At 48.3% G+C, this 25497-nt stretch overlaps 1 protein-coding gene and 1 long non-coding RNA gene across 4 annotated transcripts; both read right to left on the bottom strand.

Moving 5' to 3' along the window:
- Positions 1 to 137: 137 nt before the first annotated feature.
- Positions 138 to 25259, bottom strand: LOC127321124 (uncharacterized). Of its 3 annotated transcripts, none has more exons than XR_011754589.1 (4): positions 25049 to 25259; positions 3099 to 3203; positions 626 to 750; positions 138 to 492 (listed from the first exon to the last, which is right to left on the bottom strand). It is a non-coding gene; the product is annotated as an uncharacterized lncRNA (long non-coding RNA). The 3 variants fall into 3 exon arrangements; XR_011754588.1 differs by having other exon boundaries at positions 142 to 477; positions 626 to 759; positions 25049 to 25258; XR_007863884.2 differs by having other exon boundaries at positions 144 to 477; positions 25049 to 25255.
- On the bottom strand, positions 3663 to 5915 carry LOC127321133 (uncharacterized). Its single transcript, XM_051350158.2, has 6 exons — positions 5205 to 5915; positions 4926 to 5099; positions 4740 to 4850; positions 4568 to 4637; positions 4358 to 4465; positions 3663 to 4267 (listed from the first exon to the last, which is right to left on the bottom strand). Exons 1-6 carry the CDS (start codon positions 5798 to 5800, stop codon positions 4103 to 4105), a joined length of 1224 nt encoding a protein of 407 aa, XP_051206118.2. The 5' UTR covers positions 5801 to 5915; the 3' UTR covers positions 3663 to 4102.
- Positions 25260 to 25497: the final 238 nt, after the last annotated feature.

Here is a 25497-nt window from a genome sequence, read left to right as displayed (position 1 = left end):
TGTGACATCTGTTCAGAGCATATATATGACATCTAGGCCAAAACAAAACAAAAATCTTTTCATAGTAAAGTCGTAGCAGTATTCAACACAAAAATTCATATCGTCAAGGAGCAAACTACTTTGCAAACTATTGTGCCAATGCAATCCTGCAAAGAATTCTTTGGTATTAAAGGACCCGGCTAGCCAGCATCCGGTGCTGGTTTGTCCATCCCAGCATCCGGATGCTAATTTGTCCAACCCAGCATCCGGATGCTGGTTTGACCGATTCAGCACCCAACCAAGAAAAGGGAGGTTACACGTAAGGTATAAAACAACACAGTGCAGGGCGTGAGATGTGCTTGGCAAACTACTCCATCTCTTCTTCCTTTCTGCAAGACAAACTACTATTCTAGGTCTTCTTCTTCCTCTAGAACTCCATGGATATCTCGATTTGACTGAAAATTGCGAGTGGATCACAAAAAAACACATGCTCTCTTCCTAAAAGAAAACAACCTAGCATCAATGATAAGGAAACTTCAATATTACCTAGAAAGCAACTTAGCATCAATGTTTAGAAAAGTTAAACATTATTAGAAATCGACTTAACAAGGGAGAAGTAAGTTAATTAAATGGATAATCAACTTACCTTAGCCAGCAACCACGGCAGGCTTCCGCTCGCGCTAGGCATCGTGGGCGCCGCCAGGCGCCATGGCCTCCTCTGCTACCTCGCTCGAGATGGTACTAGGTACGCTGTCCAGGATCCACCACTTCCTGGTACATCTTAGTAATATCACAAGTAAACACCTTAAACATGTTGACAAAGCAACTTAATTAGACCAGTAACCAACTTATGCATGTTGCTCGAAAATGAAAACCAAGATAGATTGTAGATACCCATACAACTTAAGCATACTGAAAATAAAACTTAATTAATTTTCCGTTTCAACTTAAGCATGTTGACAAGGCAACTAACTAAACCAGTGAACAACTTATGCTTGTTGCTCAAAAGGAACACCTACAGAGATTGCGTCAATACCCACAAACTTAAGCATGCTGGAGGAATCAACTTGATTAATTTCAGTATACTCAACTTAAGCATGTTGACAAAGCAAGAAATAAAATCAGTAGACAACTTATGCATGTTGCTCAAAAGGAACACCTAAATAGATTATACCGATACCCAACAACTTGAGCATGCTCTAGGAATCAACTTAATTTATTTCAGTATACTCAACTTGAGCATAGTGATAAAATAACTTAATTAAATCTCTAGACAACTTATGCATGTTGCTTAAAAGAAACAGCTAGATAAATTGTACGGATACCCAACAACTTAAGCATGCTCGAGGAATCAACTTAACTTACTTGAGTACACAACTTAAGCATAGATATAAAACAATTTAATTAAATCGCTAGACAACTTATCCATATAGCTTAAAAGAAATCAAAAGAACTAAAACTACCCCCATAGAAGTATCTGTGTATTGTCCAGTTTGTGTGTTACACTCAGAACTATTAGGTGGTTGTGAGTAATATCCGGAACTGATCCACTCGGTAGTTCATACTCTTGATTCATAAATTCAATGGCTACATTTTTCCATCTCGCAATAGTTGAGAGTTTCATGTATGTGTCTCTCATCCTTAAACACATACATGCTGGCAAGTTTTCGGACGAGGCCATGGAAGGCTCCCTGCTACGCCTCAGCTTCTGGTAAACGCAAGCGAGAAAGCTTGTTCGTCTCTTTTGTCATTTTTGCGTTACCAGATTTCAAGTTTGTTTGCTAGAAAAGCAAGTTTCAAATTAAATTCATTATTAAGCTAAGGAACACCATTGGTTGTTTAACCAAAAATTAAATGCATGGTGGAAATAAAGTTAGTTAGGTTTTGGAAAACAACTTATCTAGTCTAAGAAAGCAACTTAGCCGGATGACTAGAAAGAACTCAATTAAATCGGTATACTACTTACGGGCATGTCAATTAATTCATTATACTACTTGTGGGTTTCTAGTAGTAATTCGAAAGTAAACCAAGTTGAAAAGAACAAAAACAACTCAATGAAACCAATATACAACATAACTATCTTGCTACAAAAGAAGTAGTTGATGTGGGTTGCATTTTGCTAATGTTTGTCAGTACACAACTTAAGCATGATAAGAAAACAACTAACCCATGATCAGTACACAACTTAGATGCAGAAACAAACATCTCCATGGTCATTACTAGAATATTAAAAATAAATTCTAGTGAACTTTCTCATTTTTAAATGTCAGGATTGGATCTCAATGCTCCCTCAACTGAAGATTTTGGCATGAACGGCATGGAGCCGCAGTTTTGCACTCAAGCTGCCGCACAAGAGATGGTTGGCAAATCTCCAAAGCCAAATATACATGACCAAGGAGCAGTGGTTGGTGGTTACGATGAACAGTGGCAGGGGGCACGGCACCATGGGCCACCACACACTACAGTCAACCAAAGCAATCCCAGAACTACATTGCACACAAAATCTACAACATACCCTAACTTGAAAGAAGGAGCTCCTGAGGAAGCTAGCATGAATGAGGAAGTTGCATCCAGTACACATGAATCGTTTGTTGGGATGCAGTTTGACACTGTTAAAAGTGCAAGAGCACATTATAATGCTTATGCTGAAAAAAATGGTTTCTCTATCAAGTCGCATACATCAAAAAGAAAAGCTCATAAAAATGAACTCGAGAAATTGGGAGGGAAGTAAAACAATTTAATAACGGAGAGAAAGCAACAAAATATTCATGACATGGGCAACTCAGTTAACCACAGTATTCAACTACCTACAATGTGAAGCACCAACTCAAAAAAAAACATGACTAACAGGAAAACCAAGTTAATAACTCTCTGTTGTCAACTTGAGCATCTGACAAAACCAACTAACTTAAAAACATGGGCCAACTTTTTTGGTTGGCTGAGGGAAAGAAAATCCTAGATATAATGTAAATCACAACTTTTTTGGGGTAAGAATCAACTTAACTAAATTCAGTACCAACTTAACAGTAATAGTAAAAACAATTTACTTAAAACCTTGAGCAAACTTATGCATGTTGATGACAAAGAAAAAGCGCGAAAAGTTACAGGTGGGTTTATACCTCATAGGAAAAACCACATGGCAACTTCGAAGATACAAATTCTTCGGTCCTTTTCATTCCAACAAAAAGACCATCTCTTATGGTGGCGCCAACACCTTCTTTCAACTATTTTTTGCCAAATCATACCCATGTTAGACAAAAATACGTGGCAACATGCATAATAAAATTTGAATCAAAAATGTGTGGCAACATGTTGGTGTTGTATATTCTTGAGGTAATGACACAACATCTTGTACTCCGCCCCTCTTTCGAGGAGGTAGTCGAATCGCTCTAGCATCATTTCCTGAGTGTTGTTGCAAAGCAGGGATTACGTGTGTGGCTATCTTGTTCGCACCATACCCGATGCTCATCAAGAACTCCAGTATGACGTTCACAAGCTGCACATTCTTTTCCAATGTGCACCACTCAACTAATTCAGCCAGGGGGAAACTGCTAACGCAAGATGAAATCATACACATCATGGGCACCACGAACATTTACACGAGATCTACTTCCCTATGGTTTGAATCGGCGCTAGGGGCCATGGACACACAAAAACGAACGGGGCATAATTACCACCACTAGTGGAAAACGGGGCTATAGGCCCGGTCCATTTGGGCCTTTAGTCCCGGTTTCCAAACCGGGACCAATTAGGCGGGACTAAAGGGTCCCCCCTTTAGTCCCGGTTCAAAGTTGCACCGGGCCTAAAGGCCGCGCCACGTGGTGCGGCCAGGGCGCTCGCGGTGGAAGGCCTTTGGTCCCGGTTCGTGGTACGAACCGGGCCTAGGTTTCTCTGCCGCGGCAGAGAATTGCTATTTCTCTGCCGCGGCACAGGTTTAGGGTGGAGCAGCGTTTCTCTGCCGCGGCAGAGAAACAGGGCGTTTCTCTGCCGCGGCAGAGTTTCAGCAATGCATATATATCATTCAAGAAACCACAAAAAATCGTCATGAATATATATAGACATCGTCAACGGTACATGTAATGTATGCATATTTATAATATAAAGTCGGACCTCTTTACTAAATCTATTCCCACAATAATGCGTGACCACTACGTCGTTCAAGATCTACGAACTGCCGATAGTACTCTCCATTTGGGGCAAGGGCCTCGTTAAGAAAGAATCCCGCGAGTTCCTCTTGAATTGCTCGTATGCGATCCTCCGTTATGAGAGAGTCCCGCAGGCGTATCATCTATATTAAAAAAAAGAAGATCAATATATATGAATGGAACTCAATACAATTGATGGTAATAAGATTAATTGTGAAATATTGTTCACGTACACGAGTGTGGTGTATAGCGTCCTCCGCATCCCTGTGACTTGCCATCTCACGAATGAAGTCGCAGACGTAGTATCCACATAAGTTATTCCCGGATTCCTGCCTCATACACTTTACGAAAAAATAGTTCGATCAAACGAATAATCAAGCATCGTATTGAAAGAAAATATCAAAGAGATTCACGGACATAGCTATATATATAGTACTACTTACAGGGTAATCTTTAAATGTAAGCTCCGGTTTCCATTTACCCGGAACAGTATTGATGAACTGTTTCCAAGCCCTGCCCGGCAAAGAAAAAATGAGTAAATGAGTTATTGATTAGTTGATGATATCGTCGAATTAGAACAGATGAAGATGCCGATACGAAATTGATTGAAATTACCTCTGGAGGATGGCAGCCATGTCCGCCCATTCCGCATGTTCTTTACGTTTCGAGTCCATGACATTTACGACTCCTTTCTTAAGATCAATGATTAGGAGAATAAAGTGGAAGCTGCACAAGCATAGCTCAATGATTACGAGAATAAAGTGGAAGCTGCACAAGCATAATGTATGTTATAACACTCACTTGAAGTTGTAGGGAAAGTATATATCCTCTTTGTTTGCTTGCTTCTGTAAAAACAGTAGCATGTTGTCCTCTGTGTCCTTGGGGTACTGTCGAACCGTGACTTCATGAACTGTGTTTGGGTCAATGAACCCGATGTCATGGAGCTTACCTCTTTTGCATTCGAGCTTCTTCATTCTGCATAATTAATATATAGCGTACACAAAGAATATAGTGAGGATAATTGTTAGTGCAAATGAATGAGCTGAGCTACAGACTTAATTACATAAATAAATCACTTACAGGCAGTAGCAACTGATGACAGCTTTGTCGAGGGCGTCTTGATTGAATAACTGAAACAGTTCTTCTAACTCAAGGTTTATCTCCTCCCGCCCCCGGAAGTAATGCTCATCTCTAAGATACACCGTGAGGTAGCGATCACCTCTTCGACAGGCTTTCAGGTACCATTCATGCAACCTTCGCATCTGAGTCCCTAGACGCGCGAGCTCGCCAGGTTTGACGAGATCATGTCCGTATCTATACTTGTTTACGACTTCAGCCGTTGGATAGTAATCTTCGTACTGAACATCTGCTCCCTGACGTCTAGCCTCCCGTTCGATCATCGATGCCGTCTCTGGATCATCATAGGACTGCACGACGAAGTGGGGTATGGACTGATTTCCCTGTTGTCCAAGCTGGGCGACTTTTTTCGCTTTGCTCGCTCTAGAGGACTGTCCAAGAGAGCGGTCATAATCACTTCTCGGCTCAGCTCTCTTTATTCTCGTCTCGGCAAAGTGCTTCATTGTATGTGGTGCAATAAACGTCTTCTTCGGCGCAAGAAACGCCTTTTGCTCATCAGTCTGCTCATGTGGTAACAACTCTGGAGTCTGTGCCCTCATCGGAGTTGATGATCTCTTCGGAGCTGTAGGAGGTGCCGCGGTTAGCTTCCTCTTTTGCTTAGGTGGAGGCGGCGGAGTCTCCTGAGGAGGAGGAGGAGGAGGCGGCGGAGTATTGTCACGCGGAGGAGACTGCTCATGCACAGGGGAATCATCATCGCGCATAGGAGAATCATCACGCGGAGGAGACTGCGTAGGTGGCGGAGGAGGCGGACGAGGTGGCCTGCTTGGTGGCTTCTCACCTGGAAACACAATGTTCTCCTTCCGCCATTGCACGGTGGTTCTGCGGGCTTCTCCAGCTTCTTTGATTTCCCCATCTTCACCTGCAGGGTGCTCAAGCACCAACTCCTCATAATCTCTCAACACTTCATCCACCATCACAACAGCGAAGTCGTCTTGGACCGGACGGCAATGGTAAGTCCTTGTAGGTAAGAGGATGCCGACCGCCGCCTTGAACGATAGGTTGAAAACTTTAACATGCAGCTCACAAGGACGGCTCTCAGTGAGATCATCCACGGGGGGGTAGCGAGGAGGCTCGACCACCTGGTCATCATCATCATTAACCACCTGCTGAGTGGAAGCCACGCTGCTTTTCCGGTGTTGAGATTGCCGCGGGACGATAGCAGTGAGCAATGCAGGAGCTACAGCCTGCCCCCGAGCCATCCGGGGATGTAAGTACTTGGGTTACTATGGTTAATTGGGCTTTCATGGTGCTCATAGAATCCTCTAAGGACGCTAGGCGGTCTGTTTCCCTTGCCTTTCTCCTCTCATGGCTTTTATCAGGAAATCTCTTCCTTTCCGCAGGAAAGCCATACTTCCACGGAACGGAGCCTTCTGTGCCCCGTGTTCGTCCGCCGTGTTCTTTGTTCCCAAGGGCGCGTGTCAGCTCATCGTTCTCTCTTTCGGGCTGGAACCTCCCCTCCTCCACATCCTTATGTGCTTGTTCCAGGGCTTCAATGGGATGCTTCAGATGAGCTTTCTTATAGATGCACTTCCCTGTTTCTGGATCCAACTTTCCCCCAATCCCGTAGAACCACTCCTTCGACCGTTCGGTCCAACCGTGTGTCCCTAATCTGATCCCTTTCCTGGTCAGTTCCGCCTCAGCTGCCTGCCACTTAGGACGGTTAGCCCTGTATCCACCTGGACCCATAACTTGGTGATATTTCTTCAACGCAGCATTTGCCTTATTTGTTTCCGACCTTTTCTTAAATTCTTCTGACTCCGTGCTGTACTTCACGAATTCATCCCAGTGATTTTTTACCTTCTCACTGTCCGGAGTCTTGTCTTTCTTGATAAGGCCGCGCAATCTTTTCTTGTGGTTCTTGAATAGTTCGGCCATCTTCTTCTTGGCAAAGTCGCGGACTGCCTTCTCCATCTTTGCCTTTTCATCGGCATCCCCCTCTGGAGGTACTATGTTGAAATGTGCCATGAGCTTGGTCAGAATGCTGTCTTTGGCTACATCATCGATATAAAGACCTTGAGCTTCTTCCTCTGCAGACAGCACTAGTCCCTTCGGCTTGTTCCACTCTCGAACGGTGATCGGGACGTGGTCCCTAACAAGCACTCCGCATTGAGCTATAAATGACTTTGCATGGTTCTCGGGAGCAATCGGTTTACCATCCTTAGCGATATGGGTGATGTCGTGCCTAACACCGTCGTCCAACTTTTTGGCCGGGCCTCGCTTCTTCGACTTTACAGAAGAAGTGCTCGATCCGGAGGGCTAAAAAAGAAATAATTCATCGTCAGTACAATTTAATTAGTTAATGCATCTAGTCGATCAGCAGCGGCTTAATTTATATACCTGGGTGATAACTATGGTTCCGGAGCCATCTTCTGTTCGCTCAATATTCTCCGCTCCCTCACCGGAGTCATTCAAAAAAGTTGCGGTGACATCGTCACCGCCATCATCTGGAATAACGCCGTCGTCGCGATCATCCAGAGTACCGTTGGCTATGAGGTCAGCCATGAATTTTTCTGTGGCTTCGTCTCTGTATCCGTCCATGCTTTCTACAACGACTTGCAAGTTATATATAGGAACCATCATATGATCAAATTAAGGATAATGCAGAAAACTGAAAATGGAGTTACATATGTAGTTCTTAACTAAGGATCGATAATATAGTGCTGAAAGCAGATAGTGCAGTTACATGCATACATAGATCGGGTTCATGTTTATTTAACCCTAATACATCAATCACTACGTACTACAACCTCTCAACCGCGTCGACCGGGTCCTATACCGCGCCGACCGGGTCCTGAGCCGCGCTGGGTGAACCCCCAAAGCCACGGAACAACAACGGGAGCATAGCTAACATGAGATCCCTGCATAACCCGCCATCCGGTCCTATACATGGTGTCTAACGCATACATGTAACGGCGAACGTGCTCGTCCTCCGCTGCAATGCGCTGAGCTACCTCCTCCGGCGGGGCCGGCTCCCTCTGAAACGACCGTGTCCCATAAGACCTCCACCACAAAATATCCGGGTCGACGACGGGACCCGGATTCCGCACCAAGGTGCGCGCCCCGGAAGCTAAGACCTCCCAGTGCCACCCCGGCGGAGCCCAATCCCGGACCTCCCCCATCTGCTGCATCTCCTCTAGAATAGTCCGACCACGGCGGGGCGGCTGTCGCGGCATCGTAGCTACGAAAACAAATCATATATATATGTACCAACGTTAACATAAATAAAAAAATAGCTTCACTACTTTTATGTTAGTCGGCGCCGGCACTACATACTCTATTTTGGGGGCGCCGGCAGGGGCGTCGGCACTACCGTATTTTGGGGGCGCCATCGCGAGCGTAGCGGTTAACGGCGCGGCGGCCCTCATAACTATTTTTGTAACACTAACACTAACTAACTAATTTTTCACTAACACTAACTAACTATTTTACTAACTAATTTTACTAACTAATTTTCTAACTATTGTTTTAACTAAATTTCTAACTATTTTACTAACTAATTTTACTAACTAATTTTTCTAACTATTTTCACTAACACTAACTAACTACTATTTTACTAACTAATTTTACTAACTAATTTTCTAACTATTTTTCTAACTAATTTTACTAACTAATTTTTCTAACTATTTTCACTAACACTAACTAACTACTATGTCGCGGCGGCACCGGCAGGGGCGCCGGCACTACCGGAGATGGTGGCGGTCGGCCGGTGGTGGCACTAACATAGGGGTATGGTGGCGGCACTAATTAACATATAGGGGTGCCGGCACTACGGGAGTATGGTGGCGGCACTAACATATGGTGGTGGCGGCACTAACATGCTAACAAAATTATTTACTAATTAACTAGCCTAACTAACAAATTATATATCTAATTATCTAATATAACAAATTATATATCTAATACATACACTATGTATTACAAGGATGTAAAATTGTCAATATTTTTGAATTTCTTGGTAATACATACACTATCTAATACATACACTATGTAAGAATTTCTTGGTTTATCAAATGATGATACATAGTGCAATATGGTTAGAACAGGGTATTTTTGAATTGATCCATAGATAAAATTGTCAATTGATGTCAAATTTGATAATTAAGAAACAAAAAAAATAAAAAAGGGTGGCCGGCCGGGGCTCTCACCTTGCTTGCCGGCGGAGAGGAGGCGCGCGGCGGTGGAGGAGGACGCGGCCGACGCGGGCGGAGAGAGGAGGCGGCGGCGGGCGTGGAGGAAGCGGCCGGCGGTGGAGGAGTCGGCGGCGGCGGGCGGAGCGCGGCGGCGCGGAGACGGCCGGCAGCCGCGCGCCGTCGGAGAGAGGAGAGAGGGCGGCGCACGGCGGCGGCGGTGGCGGCGGTGCGCGAGGCGAGGGCGGTGGCGGTGGTGCGCGGCGGTGGCGATTCGCGGCGGAGGCGGTGGCGGGCGGGGCAGCCTGGCGGCGCTGTGGTCTCCTCCTCGCGCGATTGATTTGCGCGAGGAAGGAGACGAGCAGTTATACTGGCCCCCTTTGGTCCCGGTTTGTATTACAAACCGGGTCCAAAAACCCCTTTGGACCCGGTTTGTAATACATACTGGGACTAAAGGCCTATTTTTGCTCCGATCTTCGCTGCGCGCGCAAAATAGGCCTTTAGTCCCGGTTTGTAATACAAACCGGGACCAAAGGCCAATTTTTTTAAAAAAATTCGTTCCCGCCTTATTTCAAATCAAAAAAATGCCACGTACTGGCCACCGCCGCCGCCGTGCCACCGCCACCGCCATGTACTGGCCACCGCCACCGCCGTGCCACACGTGTCCACCGCCACCACCGCCATGTACTGGCCACCGCCGCCGCCGTGCCACACGTGTCCCTTCCCGTGCCACGTGTCGCCGCCGCTTCACGTGCCTCGCCTGCCGCCGCCAGCGTGCGACGTGTAGATGCCGCTTCCACGTGCCACGCCCCGCCGCTTCCCCGCGCCACCTGTCGCCAAACTTGCCGCGCGTCGCTTCGTGTGCTATAAAGCGCCGCGTGCGCGCGCAACCACACGTCGCCGTCGCCTCCGCTCATTCGTCGCCGGGATGCCGCCGCGCCGTCGAGGCTCGTCCGGCTTCCGTGGCGTCCGAGCGCGTCCGAACGGTAGGTTCTACGCCGAGATGCGCGCCGGTGGCTTCCGGCTCACCCTCGGCACGTACAACACCCCGGAGCTGGCGGCGCGCGCTTACGACGCGGCCGCGTGGCGATTTCGGCGGCCACGGCGCGACATGAACTTCACAGACGTCGAATCGCTAGAGGAGGCGGAGTTCCTCGCGCCGACGCCGTGCCTCGTCGACGACGAGGACCGTCGCCGCCACCGCCAGGTGCAGCGCCGGATCGCCATCGCCGAGCACGACGAGGAGTTGATGCGCCAGTGGAGGGCGCAGTTCCCCAACGACGTCGACAACACCGACGCGTTCTTCGCTGACCTCCGGGCACATCGCAGGTCCAACAGGCGCCACCGTCGGGCCGTCGCCGAGTTCGAGCTCGACAACCCGAATACAACTTGGGCCGACAACGACCCTCGGTGGGACGACATTTGGACCGAGACAACCTCCGACGACGAGTAGATCGACTAGACTAGTTGTTTATCTATTTTAATTGTATTTTCAATAAAGTCGTTGTGGCAGACGCTGATGATGAGAAAAGTTTCCCGCCACGACGGCGCACGTGAGGAAAAGGGCGGGAAACAATGGGCGGGAATAAAAAAATTATTACGATTGAACTGGAATTAAAGTACAGAGCTCAACTGAAAATTAAGATACATGGCCAGATTCGACTGTTCGAGTCATTCAGTCATACTCGTGCCTAGCCCTATAGTAGTCGCCACTATAGTCATCGTAGTCGCCGTCATCATCGTCGCTGGCATCGGGGTCGCGGTAGTCGAACCTCGGCGGGAGAGCACGCGTGGGCTGGGACTGAGGGTAGCGCAGGCGGGGGCCACGGTAGGCCATGACGCCCTGGAGAGTCCGGCCGCGCCACCACAGCCGACGGCCGGCCTCGTTGAAGTTCGAAGGAGGCGGGCCGCCCTCCTCGTGCCTGGCAAGCGCCCTCTCACGCCGATTGATGAAGAAGCTTTCCCAAGTCGGGCTGTAGTCGGGATGCCACTGGGGATTCCTCCGCTGCTCTGGCGTGAGCTCGAAGTAGTAGTGGTTCGTGATGGCCATCTCGCGCGCCACACCTAGAGGGACAGGAGGGACCGGTACGCCTCCGATGCTCAGCAACCAGCCGGTCGGGACGCGGTAGCCCGGCGGGCAGGGGTAGTTCGAGGCGCAAAGCGCCTCCGCCTCCCGGAGGGTTAGAGATACGATGGAAGCCATGGGACAGAGTGATGAGGTTTGCAGATATGAGTCTAGATGTGATATGTAAATGGAGGCCAAGCCTACATATATATAGTGAAAAAATGGCGGGAGGACGGAGGCGGGAAGCAGTGGAAAGCGCGGGAAGAAAAATAGGCGGGAACGCAGTGGCGCCGGAAACTTATCTGGGGGAGGCTTATCTGGTTTCTGCATTATCTGGGGAGGATTAGTCAGGCAAACATTAGTCCCGGCTGGTGGGTACAACCGGGACTAAAGATCCTTTTTTTTGTCATCTAACAAAACTGTCGGTGGGATAAGGACGTGTGGGTAACCTTTAGTCCCGGCTGGTGGGTACAACCGGGACTAAAGATCCTTTTTTTGTCATCTAACAAAACTGTCGGTGGGATAAGGACGTGTGGGTAACCTTTAGTCCCGGCTGGTGGGTGCAACCGGGACTAAAGATGTCGGCAGGATAAGAACGCATGGGTGGACGCACTGCTCGATGAGATAAAGCATGTAGCGCACGACGCCCTGTCGAAGGAACAAGACAAAGTAGAAGCGGTGTCGTGCCTATAAAAGGAGCATCGATATGCCTTGCCAAGCAGATCAACAAGCCAAGCAGAGTTTCATCCCCATGGATGAAGGAAAGGGTTGGGAAATCTCCCGTGGCACAGTTTCTCGAAGATGTCGTTGGTGCACACGCCCTACGGCATCTTCGGAAGCTGCGCCTCGGAATTTTTTCCCTGCAAGCCCGTGAACGACTACATCTCCTCTAACAGTGTTGGGGAAAGGGTTGGGAAATCTCCCGTGGCGCAGCTTCTCGAAGATGTCGTTGGTGCACACGCCCTACGACATCTTCGGAAGCTGCGCCTCGGAATTTTTTCCCTGCAAGCCCGTGAACGACTACATCTCCTCTAACAGTGTTGGGGAAAGGGTTGGGAAATCTCCCGTGGCGCAGCTTCTCGAAGATGTCGTTGGTGCACACGCCCTACGGCATCTTCGGAAGCTGCGCCTCGGAATTTTTTCCCTGCAAGCCCGTGAACGACTACATCTCCTCTATATATATGGTACAAAAAGCCAACCACATCTCCACTTTTAATATCTTACATACAGTTACATGATTACACAAAAATAAATGGGAAATTGATTGCCATGTTGATGATTACATACAGTTACATGATTACATACAGTTACATTCTTCAATTAACTTGATGATGGAGCATCTTCATCATTTAACCTTCTTCGGCCGTAACCATGGAGCATCTTCATCATTTAACTTGATGCTTGGATCAATGTTCACTCTGAAGGGTGGAATTTCATCAAACTTATTATAATCTTCTGACATGTCTGTCTTGTCCTCCACTCCCACGATGTTTCTTTTTCCAGAAAGAACTATGTGGCGCTTTGGCTCATCGTTTGATGTATTCGTTTCCTTATGTTTCCTTTTTCTTGGTTTGGTAGACATATCCTTCACATAGAAAACCTGGGCCACATCCTTGGCTAGGACGAATGGTTCGTCTCTATACCCAAGATTGTTGAGATCCACTGTTGTCATTCCATACAACTTGTCTACCTGAACCCCGCCTCCTGTTTTGTTGACCCATTTGCACCTAAACAAAGGGACCTTAAAAGAAGGTCCATAGTCAAGTTCCCATATATCCTCTATGTAACCATAATATGTGTCATTTGGGCCTTCATTGATTATTGCATCAAATCGGACACCACTGTTTTGGTTGGTGCTCTTTTTATCTTGGGCGATCGTGTAAAATGTATTCCCATTTATCTCGTACCCTTGGAAAGTCACTACAGTCGAAGATGGTGTCTGGGCCAACAAGTACAGCTGATCTTCAATATCGATGTTATTCAGGAGATGTTTTTGCAACCAACCGCCGAAAGTCGACATGTGTTCACGTCTAATCCAATCGTTCGACTGCCCCGGGTTCTGGGAGCGTACAAAGTTCTTGTGGTCACCGATATACGGAGCCACCAAGGTGGAACTTTGTAGAACTGTGTAGTGTGCTTGAGTCAAAGAAATCCCGTCCCTACATATCATTGATTTCCTTCCTAGCGTGCCTTTTCCACTTAGTCTTCCCTCATGCCGCGATTCAGGAACACCAATCGGCTTAAGGCCAGGAATAAAGTCAACACAGAACTCAATGACCTCCTCTGTTCCATAGCCCTTGGAGATGCTTCCTTCTGGCCTAGCACGGTTATGAACATATTTCTTTAAGACTCCCATGAACCTCTCGAAGGGGAACATATTGTGTAGAAACACAGGACCGAGAATGGAAATCTCATCGACCAGGTGAACGAGGAGATGTGTCATAATATTGAAGAAGGATGGTGGGAACACCAGCTCAAAACTAACGAGACATTGGACCACATCATTCTGCAACCTCGGTAGAATTTCTGGATTTATTACCTTCTCGTAAATTGCATTGAGGAATGCACATAGCTTCACAATGGGCAATCGAACATTTTCCGGTAGAAGCCCCTCAATGCAATCGGAAGCAATCGTGTCATTATCACGTGATGTCATGAGACTTCAGGTTCTGGAATGTTTTCTTCTCCATATTTATTATTCCCTTTATATTGGAGGAGAAGCCAGACGGGACCTTGATACTGCTAAGACATTCAAAAAATATTTCCTTCTCTGCTTTTGTAAGAGCGTAGCTGGATAAATGACGTCCTTTAACTCTCTCATGCAGCTTTTTGGGGTCTTTCCAACGTTGCTGGTCCTCCCGTGCTTCTGGTGTATCTTTTGTCTTCCCGTACACACCCAGAAAGCCTAGCAGGTTCACGCAAAGATTCTTCGTCACGTGCATCACATCGATTGAAGAGCGGACCTCTAAGACTTCCCAATAGGGTAGATCCCAAAATATAGATTTCTTCTTCCACATGGGCGCGTGTCCGGCATCGTCATTCGGAACAGACCGTCCGCCAGGACCCTTTCCAAATATTACATCTAGATCCTTGACCATACCAAATATATCAACACCATCACGATGGGGAGGCTTCCTCCGGTGATCAGCCTCACCGTTGTAATGCTTGCCTTTCTTTCTTACGGGATGGGTAATCCTAAGAAATCGACGATGCCCCAGGTACACGACCTTCTGACCTTTTTCCAAATAATCACCTTCGAGCTCATGTAAACAGTGTGTGCATGCATTGTATCCCTTGTTTGACTGTCCTGAAATGTTACCAAGAGCAGGCCAGTCATTGATGGTTACGAAAAGCAGCGCTCGTAGGTCAAATTCCTCCTGCTTGTGCTCGTCCCACACACGTACACCTGCTAGGGTCCACAGCTGTAGAAGTTCTTGGACTAATGGCTTCAGGTACACATCAATGTCGTTCCCGGGTTGCTTCGGGCCTTGTATGAGCACTGGCATCATAATGAACTTCCGCTTCATGCACAACCAAGGAGGAAGATTATATATACAAAGAGTCACAGGCCAGGTGCTATGGCTGCAGCTCTGCTCTCCAAAAGGATTCATGCCATCTGTACTTAGACCAAACCGTAAGTTCCTTGCATCCTGTGCAAAGTTTGGGAACTCTCTATCGATTTTTCTCCATTGGGAGCCATCAGCAGGGTGCCTCAACATCACGTCTTTCTTACGGTCTTCTTTGTGCCATCGCAACAACCTAGCATGCTCTTTATTTCTGAACAAGCGTTTCAGCCGTGGTATTATAGGAGCATACCACATAACCTTGGCAGGAACCCTCTTCCTGGGGCGCTCGCCCTCAACATCACCAGGGTCATCTCGTCTGATCTTATACCGCAATGCAGTGCACACCGGACATGCATCCAAATTCTCGTACTCATCGCGGTAGAGGATGCAGTCATTAATGCATGCATGTATCTTTTGCACATCTAATCCTAGAGGGCAGACAATCTTCTTCGCTTCGTACGTACTGGCGGGCAATTCGTTACCCCTTGGAAGCTTCCTCTTAATTATTGTCAGCAACTTTCCAAATCCTGAGTCAGTGACACCGTTCTTCGCTTCCATTGCAACAATTCCAGCAGTGTCAGCCTAGCTTTTATGGCCATCTTCGCAAGTTGGGTATAACAATTTGTTGTGATCTTCTATCATCTTGTCGAAGGCCAACCTTTCCTTTTCAGTTTCACATTCTCTCCTTGCATCAGCAATGGCCCGGCCAAGATCATCATCAGCAGGCTCATCTGGTGCCTCTTGATCTTCTACTTCATTGTCTTCATTGCCTTCTGCAGTATCATCGTATTCAGGGAAATTGGGATAACCGTCATCATCCTCTTCCTCTTCGTCATTGTCTTCCATCATAACCCCTCTTTCTCCGTGCTTGGTCCAACAATAGTAACTGGGCATGAAACCGGATCGCAGAAGGTGGCTGTGAATGAGACTCGAGTGAGCGTAATTTACGGTATTCTTGCAGTCCACACATGGACAATACATGAAGCCACCATGTTTGTTTGCCTCCGCCACGGCCATAAAATTATCCAGGCCCGCAGTGAACTCGTCAAACCGTCGGTCAATGTACATCCATTGCCGATTCATCTGCATGATATAATTAAGCTGATCAAAACCATTACAGAACATCACGATGTATATATACACATGCATTTTATCAATTGCAGATGAAAAGGATAAAGTTGTTAACCTCGATGAAGAAGAAAAAAGCAAGTTAAGTGTGGCTTGATTTGTGTAAACTCAAGTGGCAAATCCTCTTAAGCATTTCATCGAACACCTCTTGTGCATGTGAAGAAGAGAGGAGAGCAATACACCCCTCTTTTGAAGAAAGTGAAAAAATGGCCAAGTGTTTGGACCCTTGGGCAGGGGCAAGGTTATATAGCCAGAGGGGGGGGCCTTTGGACCCGGTTTGTATTACAAACCGGGACTAAAGGGTTCCCCACGACTGAACCAAGCACTCCTTTCACCGTGGCCCATAAGACCTCCACCACAAAATATCCGGGTCGACGACGGGACCCGGATTCCGCACCAAGGTGCGCGCCCCGGAAGCTAAGACCTCCCAGTGCCACCCCGGCGGAGCCCAATCCCGGACCTCCCCCATCTGCTGCATCTCCTCTAGAATAGTCCGACCACGGCGGGGCGGCTGTCGCGGCATCGTAGCTACGAAAACAAATCATATATATATGTACCAACGTTAACATAAATAAAAAAATAGCTTCACTACTTTTATGTTAGTCGGCGCCGGCACTACATACTCTATTTTGGGGGCGCCGGCAGGGGCGTCGGCACTACCGTATTTTGGGGGCGCCATCGCGAGCGTAGCGGTTAACGGCGCGGCGGCCCTCATAACTATTTTTGTAACACTAACACTAACTAACTAATTTTTCACTAACACTAACTAACTATTTTACTAACTAATTTTACTAACTAATTTTCTAACTATTGTTTTAACTAAATTTCTAACTATTTTACTAACTAATTTTACTAACTAATTTTCTAACTATTTTTTTAACTAATTTTACTAACTAATTTTTCTAACTATTTTCACTAACACTAACTAACTACTATTTTACTAACTAATTTTACTAACTAATTTTCTAACTATTTTTCTAACTAATTTTACTAACTAATTTTTCTAACTATTTTCACTAACACTAACTAACTACTATGTCGCGGCGGCACCGGCAGGGGCGCCGGCACTACCGGAGATGGTGGCGGTCGGCCGGTGGTGGCACTAACATAGGGGTATGGTGGCGGCACTAATTAACATATAGGGGTGCCGGCACTACGGGAGTATGGTGGCGGCACTAACATATGGTGGTGGCGGCACTAACATGCTAACAAAATTATTTACTAATTAACTAGCCTAACTAACAAATTATATATCTAATTATCTAATATAACAAATTATATATCTAATACATACACTATGTATTACAAGGATGTAAAATTGTCAATATTTTTGAATTTCTTGGTAATACATACACTATCTAATACATACACTATGTAAGAATTTCTTGGTTTATCAAATGATGATACATAGTGCAATAAGGTTAGAACAGGGTATTTTTGAATTGATCCATAGATAAAATTGTCAATTGATGTCAAATTTGATAATTAAGAAACAAAAAAAATAAAAAAGGGTGGCCGGCCGGGGCTCTCACCTTGCTTGCCGGCGGAGAGGAGGCGCGCGGCGGTGGAGGAGGACGCGGCCGACGCGGGCGGAGAGAGGAGGCGGCGGCGGGCATGGAGGAAGCGGCCGGCGGTGGAGGAGTCGGGCGGCGGCGGCGAGCGCGGGCGGCGGGCGGAGACGGCCGGCACGCGCGCGCGGCGTCGGGAGAGAGGAGAGAGGGAGCGGCGCACGGCGGCGGCGGTGGCGGTGCGCGAGGCGGAGGGCGGTGGCGGTGGTGCGCGCGGCGGTGGCGATTCGCGGCGGAGGCGGTGGCGGGCGGGGCAGCCTGGCGGCGCTGTGGTCTCCTCCTCGCGCGATTGATTTGCGCGAGGAAGGAGACGAGCAGTTATACTGGCCCCCCCCTTTGGTCCCGGTTTGTATTACAAACCGGGTCCAAAGGCCCCCCTTTGGACCCGGTTTGTAATACAAACCGGGACTAAAGGCCTATTTTGCTGCGATTTTCGCTGCGCGCGCAAAATAGGCCTTTAGTCCCGGTTTGTAATACAAACCGGGACCAAAGGCCAATTTTTTTTAAAAAATTCGTTCCCGCCTTATTTCAAATCAAAAAAAGGCCACGTACTGGCCACCGCCGCCGCCGTGCCACCGCCACCGCCATGTACTGGCCACCGCCACCGCCGTGCCACACGTGTCCACCGCCGCCACCGCCATGTACTGGCCACCGCCGCCGCCGTGCCACACGTGTCCCTTCCCCGTGCCACGTGTCGCCGCCGCTTCACGTGCCTCGCCCTGCCGCCGCCGGCGTGCGACGTGTAGATGCCGCTTCCACGTGCCACGCCCCGCCGCTTCCCCGCGCCACCTGTCGCCAAACTTGCCGCGCGTCGCTTCGTGTGCTATAAAGCGCCGCGTGCGCGCGCAACCACACGTCGCCGTCGCCTCCGCTCATTCGTCGCCGGGATGCCGCCGCGCCGTCGAGGCTCGTCCGGCTTCCGTGGCGTCCGAGCGCGTCCGAACGGTAGGTTCTACGCCGAGATGCGCGCCGGTGGCTTCCGGCTCACCCTCGGCACGTACAACACCCCGGAGCTGGCGGCGCGCGCTTACGACGCGGCCGCGTGGCGATTTCGGCGGCCACGGCGCGACATGAACTTCACAGACGTCGAATCGCTAGAGGAGGCGGAGTTCCTCGCGCCGACGCCGTGCCTCGTCGACGACGAGGACCGTCGCCGCCACCGCCAGGTGCAGCGCCGGATCGCCATCGCCGAGCACGACGAGGAGTTGATGCGCCAGTGGAGGGCGCAGTTCCCCAACGACGTCGACAACACCGACGCGTTCTTCGCTGACCTCCGGGCACATCGCAGGTCCAACAGGCGCCACCGTCGGGCCGTCGCCGAGTTCGAGCTCGACAACCCGAATACAACTTGGGCCGACAACGACCCTCGGTGGGACGACATTTGGACCGAGACAACCTCCGACGACGAGTAGATCGACTAGACTAGTTGTTTATCTATTTTAATTGTATTTTCAATAAAGTCGTTGTGGCAGACGCTGATGATGAGAAAAGTTTCCCGCCACGACGGCGCACGTGAGGAAAAGGGCGGGAAACAATGGGCGGGAATAAAAAAATTATTACGATTGAACTGGAATTAAAGTACAGAGCTCAACTGAAAATTAAGATACATGGCCAGATTCGACTGTTCGAGTCATTCAGTCATACTCGTGCCTAGCCCTATAGTAGTCGCCACTATAGTCATCGTAGTCGCCGTCATCATCGTCGCTGGCATCGGGGTCGCGGTAGTCGAACCTCGGCGGGAGAGCACGCGTGGGCTGGGACTGAGGGTAGCGCAGGCGGGGGCCACGGTAGGCCATGACGCCCTGGAGAGTCCGGCCGCGCCACCACAGCCGACGGCCGGCCTCGTTGAAGTTCGAAGGAGGCGGGCCGCCCTCCTCGTGCCTGGCAAGCGCCCTCTCACGCCGATTGATGAAGAAGCTTTCCCAAGTCGGGCTGTAGTCGGGATGCCACTGGGGATTCCTCCGCTGCTCTGGCGTGAGCTCGAAGTAGTAGTGGTTCGTGATGGCCATCTCGCGCGCCACACCTAGAGGGACAGGAGGGACCGGTACGCCTCCGATGCTCAGCAACCAGCCGGTCGGGACGCGGTAGCCCGGCGGGCAGGGGTAGTTCGAGGCGCAAAGCGCCTCCGCCTCCCGGAGGGTTAGAGATACGATGGAAGCCATGGGACAGAGTGATGAGGTTTGCAGATATGAGTCTAGATGTGATATGTAAATGGAGGCCAAGCCTACATATATATAGTGAAAAAATGGCGGGAGGACGGAGGCGGGAAGCAGTGGAAAGCGCGGGAAGAAAAATAGGCGGGAACGCAGTGGCGCCGGAAACTTATCTGGGGGAGGCTTATCTGGTTTCTGCATTATCTGGGGAGGATTAGTCAGGCAAACATTAGTCCCGGCTGGTGGGTACAACCGGGACTAAAGATCCTTTTTTTTTGTCATCTAACAAAACTGTCGGTGGGATAAGGACGTGTGGGTAACCTTTAGTCCCGGCTGGTGGGTACAACCGGGACTAAAGATCCTTTTTTTTGTCATCTAACAAAACTGTCGGTGGGATAAGGACGTGTGGGTAACCTTTAGTCCCGGCTGGTGGGTGCAACCGGGACTAAAGATGTCGGCAGGATAAGAACGCATGGGTGGACGCACTGCTCGATGAGATAAAGCATGTAGCGCACGACGCCCTGTCGAAGGAACAAGACAAAGTAGAAGCGGTGTCGTGCCTATAAAAGGAGCATCGATATGTCTTGCCAAGCAGATCAACAAGCCAAGCAGAGTTTCATCCCCATGGATGAAGGAAAGGGTTGGGAAATCTCCCGTGGCGCAGTTTCTCGAAGATGTCGTTGGTGCACACGCCCTACGGCATCTTCGGAAGCTGCGCCTCGGAATTTTTTCCCTGCAAGCCCGTGAACGACTACATCTCCTCTAACAGTGTTGGGGAAAGGGTTGGGAAATCTCCCGTGGCGCAGCTTCTCGAAGATGTCGTTGGTGCACACGCCCTACGACATCTTCGGAAGCTGCGCCTCGGAATTTTTTCCCTGCAATCCCGTGAACGACTACATCTCCTCTAACAGTGTTGGGGAAAGGGTTGGGAAATCTCCCGTGGCGCAGCTTCTCGAAGATGTCGTTGGTGCACACGCCCTACGGCATCTTCGGAAGCTGCGCCTCGGAATTTTTTCCCTGCAAGCCCGTGAACGACTACATCTCCTCTATATATATGGTACAAAAAGCCAACCACATCTCCACTTTTAATATCTTACATACAGTTACATGATTACACAAAAATAAATGGGAAATTGATTGCCATGTTGATGATTACATACGATTACATGATTACATACGATTACATTCTTCAATTAACTTGATGATGGAGCATCTTCATCATTTAACCTTCTTCGGCCGTAACCATGGAGCATCTTCATCATTTAACTTGATGCTTGGATCAATGTTCACTCTGAAGGGTGGAATTTCATCAAACTTATTATAATCTTCTGACATGTCTGTCTTGTCCTCCACTCCCACGATGTTTCTTTTTCCCGTAAAGAACTATGTGGCGCTTTGGCTCATCGTTTGATGTATTCGTTTCCTTATGTTTCCTTTTTCTTGGTTTGGTAGACATATCCTTCACATAGAAAACCTGGGCCACATCCTTGGCTAGGACGAATGGTTCGTCTCTATACCCAAGATTGTTGAGATCCACTGTTGTCATTCCATACAACTTGTCTACCTGAACCCCGCCTCCTGTTTTGTTGACCCATTTGCACCTAAACAAAGGGACCTTAAAAGAAGGTCCATAGTCAAGTTCCCATATATCCTCTATGTAACCATAATATGTGTCATTTGGGCCTTCATTGATTATTGCATCAAATCGGACACCACTGTTTTGGTTGGTGCTCTTTTAATCTTGGGCGATCGTGTAAAATGTATTCCCATTTATCTCGTACCCTTGGAAAGTCACTACAGTCGAAGATGGTGTCTGGGCCAACAAGTACAGCTGATCTTCAATATCGATGTTATTCAGGAGATGTTTTTGCAACCAACCGCCGAAAGTCGACATGTGTTCACGTCTAATCCAATCGTTCGACTGCCCCGGGTTCTGGGAGCGTACAAAGTTCTTGTGGTCACCGATATACGGAGCCACCAAGGTGGAACTTTGTAGAACTGTGTAGTGTGCTTGAGTCAAAGAAATCCCGTCCCTACATATCATTGATTTCCTTCCTAGCGTGCCTTTTCCACTTAGTCTTCCCTCATGCCGCGATTCAGGAACACCAATCGGCTTAAGGCCAGGAATAAAGTCAACACGTAACTCAATGACCTCCTCTGTTCCATAGCCCTTGGAGATGCTTCCTTCTGGCCTAGCACGGTTATGAACATATTTCTTTAAGACTCCCATGAACCTCTCGAAGGGGAACATATTGTGTAGAAACACAGGACCGAGAATGGAAATCTCATCGACCAGGTGAACGAGGAGATGTGTCATAATATTGAAGAAGGATGGTGGGAACACCAGCTCAAAACTAACGAGACATTGGACCACATCATTCTGCAACCTCGGTAGAATTTCTGGATTTATTACCTTCTGAGAAATTGCATTGAGGAATGCACATAGCTTCACAATGGGCAGTCGAACATTTTCCGGTAGAAGCCCCCTCAATGCAATCGGAAGCAACTGTGTCATTATCACGTGACAGTCATGAGACTTCGTGTTGGAATGTTTTCTTCTCCATATTTATTATTCCCTTTATATTGGAGGAGAAGCCGACGGGACCTTGATACCGCTAAGACATTCAAAAAATATTTCCTTCTCTGCTTTTGTAAGAGCGTAGCTGGATAAATGACGTCCTTTAACTCTCTCATGCAGCTTTTTGGGGTCTTTCCAACGTTGCTGGTCCTCCCGTGCTTCTGGTGTATCTTTTGTCTTCCCGTACACACCCAGAAAGCCTAGCAGGTTCACGCAAAGATTCTTCGTCACGTGCATCACATCGATTGAAGAGCGGACCTCTAAGACTTCCCAATAGGGTAGATCCCAAAATATAGATTTCTTCTTCCACATGGGCGCGTGTCCGGCATCGTCATTCGGAACAGACCGTCCGCCAGGACCCTTTCCAAATATTACATCTAGATCCTTGACCATACCAAATATATCAACACCATCACGATGGGAGTCTTCCTCCGGTGATCAGCCTCACCGTTGTAATGCTTGCCTTTCTTTCTTACGGGATGGGTAATCCTAAGAAATCGACGATGCCCCAGGTACACGACCTTCTGACCTTTTTCCAAATAATCACCTTCGAGCTCATGTAAACAGTGTGTGCATGCATTGTATCCCTTGTTTGACTGTCCTGAAATGTTACCAAGAGCAGGCCAGTCATTGATGGTTACGAAAAGCAGCGCTCGTAGGTCAAATTCCTCCTGCTTGTGCTCGTCCCACACACGTACACCTGCTAGGGTCCACAGCTGTAGAAGTTCTTGGACTAATGGCTTCAGGTACACATCAATGTCGTTCCCGGGTTGCTTCGGGCCTTGTATGAGCACTGGCATCATAATGAACTTCCGCTTCATGCACAACCAAGGAGGAAGATTATATATACAAAGAGTCACAGGCCAGGTGCTATGGCTGCAGCTCTGCTCTCCAAAAGGATTCATGCCATCTGTACTGAGACCAAACCGTAAGTTCCTTGCATCCCGTGCAAAGTTTGGGAACTCTCTATCGATTTTTCTCCATTGGGAGCCATCAGCAGGGTGCCTCAACATCACGTCTTTCTTACGGTCTTCTTTGTGCCATCGCAACAACCTAGCATGCTCTTTATTTCTGAACAAGCGTTTCAGCCGTGGTATTATAGGAGCATACCACATAACCTTGGCAGAACCCTCTTCTGGGCGCTCGCCCTCAACATCACCAGGGTCATCTCGTCTGATCTTATACCGCAATGCAAGTGCACACCGGACATGCATCCAAATTCTCGTACTCATCGCGGTAGAGGATGCAGTCATTAATGCATGCATGTATCTTTTGCACATCTAATCCTAGAGGGCAGACAATCTTCTTCGCTTCGTACGTACTGGCGGGCAATTCGTTACCCCTTGGAAGCTTCCTCTTAATTATTGTCAGCAACTTTCCAAATCCTGAGTCAGTGACACCGTTCTCTGCCTTCCATTGCAACAATTCCAGTGTGCTGCCTAGCTTTTTATGGCCATCTTCGCAAGTTGGGTATAACAATTTGTTGTGATCTTCTATCATCTTGTCGAAGGCCAACCTTTCCTTTTCAGTTTCACATTCTCTCCTTGCATCAGCAATGGCCCGGCCAAGATCATCATCAGCAGGCTCATCTGGTGCCTCTTGATCTTCTACTTCATTGTCTTCATTGCCTTCTGCAGTATCATCGTATTCAGGGAAATTGGGATAACCGTCATCATCCTCTTCCTCTTCGTCATTGTCTTCCATCATAACCCCTCTTTCTCCGTGCTTGGTCCAACAATAGTAACTGGGCATGAAACCGAATCGCAGAAGGTGGCTGTGAATGAGACTCGAGTGAGCGTAATTTACGGTATTCTTGCAGTCCACACATGGACAATACATGAAGCCACCATGTTTGTTTGCCTCCGCCACGGCCATAAAATTATCCAGGCCCGCAGTGAACTCGTCAAACCGTCGGTCAATGTACATCCATTGCCGATTCATCTGCATGATATAATTAAGCTGATCAAAACCATTACAGAACATCACGATGTATATATACACATGCATTTTATCAATTGCAGATGAAAAGGATAAAGTTGTTAACCTCGATGAAGAAGAAAAAAGCAAGTTAAGTGTGGCTTGATTTGTGTAAACTCAAGTGGCAAATCCTCTTAAGCATTTCATCGAACACCTCTTGTGCATGTGAAGAAGAGAGGAGAGCAATACACCCCTCTTTTGAAGAAAGTGAAAAAATGGCCAAGTGTTTGGACCCTTGGGCAGGGGCAAGGTTATATAGCCAGAGGGGGGGGCCTTTGGACCCGGTTTGTATTACAAACCGGGACTAAAGGGTTCCCCACGACTGACACGGCCTGCGGCGCCCTGCGGTGGACCCTTTAGTCCCGGTTTGTAATACAAACCGGGTCCAAAGACCACTACAGGACAGGCGCCAGCGGGTGGGGTCGTCCTGGGCAGAAACGAACCGGGACCAATGCCCCCATTGGACCCGGTTTGGTTCAGCACTGGGACATTTGCTTGGGACCAAAGGCCTCTTCTCCACTAGTGCACCAGATAAATCCCCACGGAATTCGTGCGTATATGGGCGTGACTTGCATCTCAGCACGGGAATAACACGTGATTGAGGAAGATTCGCACTGGGGAATACCTTTGTAACTTGACGTCGGCAAAATCCTTCGCAGACCTTCGTCACCTCGCACCCTGTCCTCGCGCACGACTATATCTCCGCCCATCTCGCTCCCCGCCGTCGCGCGCTTCTGGCTCTCCGCCGCCGACGAGCGAGCCTTCCTCCCCCGCGCTCTCTCCCTCCACCGACGAGCAGAACGCGTCGTCGCGCGCTCGCACCCTCTGCCAACGAAATCGCCGAGATGAAACCCTAGCGGGGTGGAGAAATGGGGAATGGCTTCCACGGGAGAGAGAAGGTGCGCTAGCCGCTAGGGTTCTCAGCAAAACAGAGGAAAACTGACCCGGTATCATCACAAGAAGACACAGCCGTGATAAGGAGCGACAACGCTAGCATAGAACCATCACAACACCCAGAAGTTATGATTACCGATAATATTTTAAATTTCATACAGTACCGATACATTCAAAAAA

Source organism: Lolium perenne, chromosome 3 (assembly GCF_019359855.2).
Source record: "Lolium perenne isolate Kyuss_39 chromosome 3, Kyuss_2.0, whole genome shotgun sequence".
Classification (NCBI taxonomy): domain Eukaryota; kingdom Viridiplantae; phylum Streptophyta; class Magnoliopsida; order Poales; family Poaceae; genus Lolium; species Lolium perenne.
The sequence above is the reverse complement of the archived record's forward strand: the minus strand, read 5'-3'. Positions and strand labels throughout refer to the sequence as shown.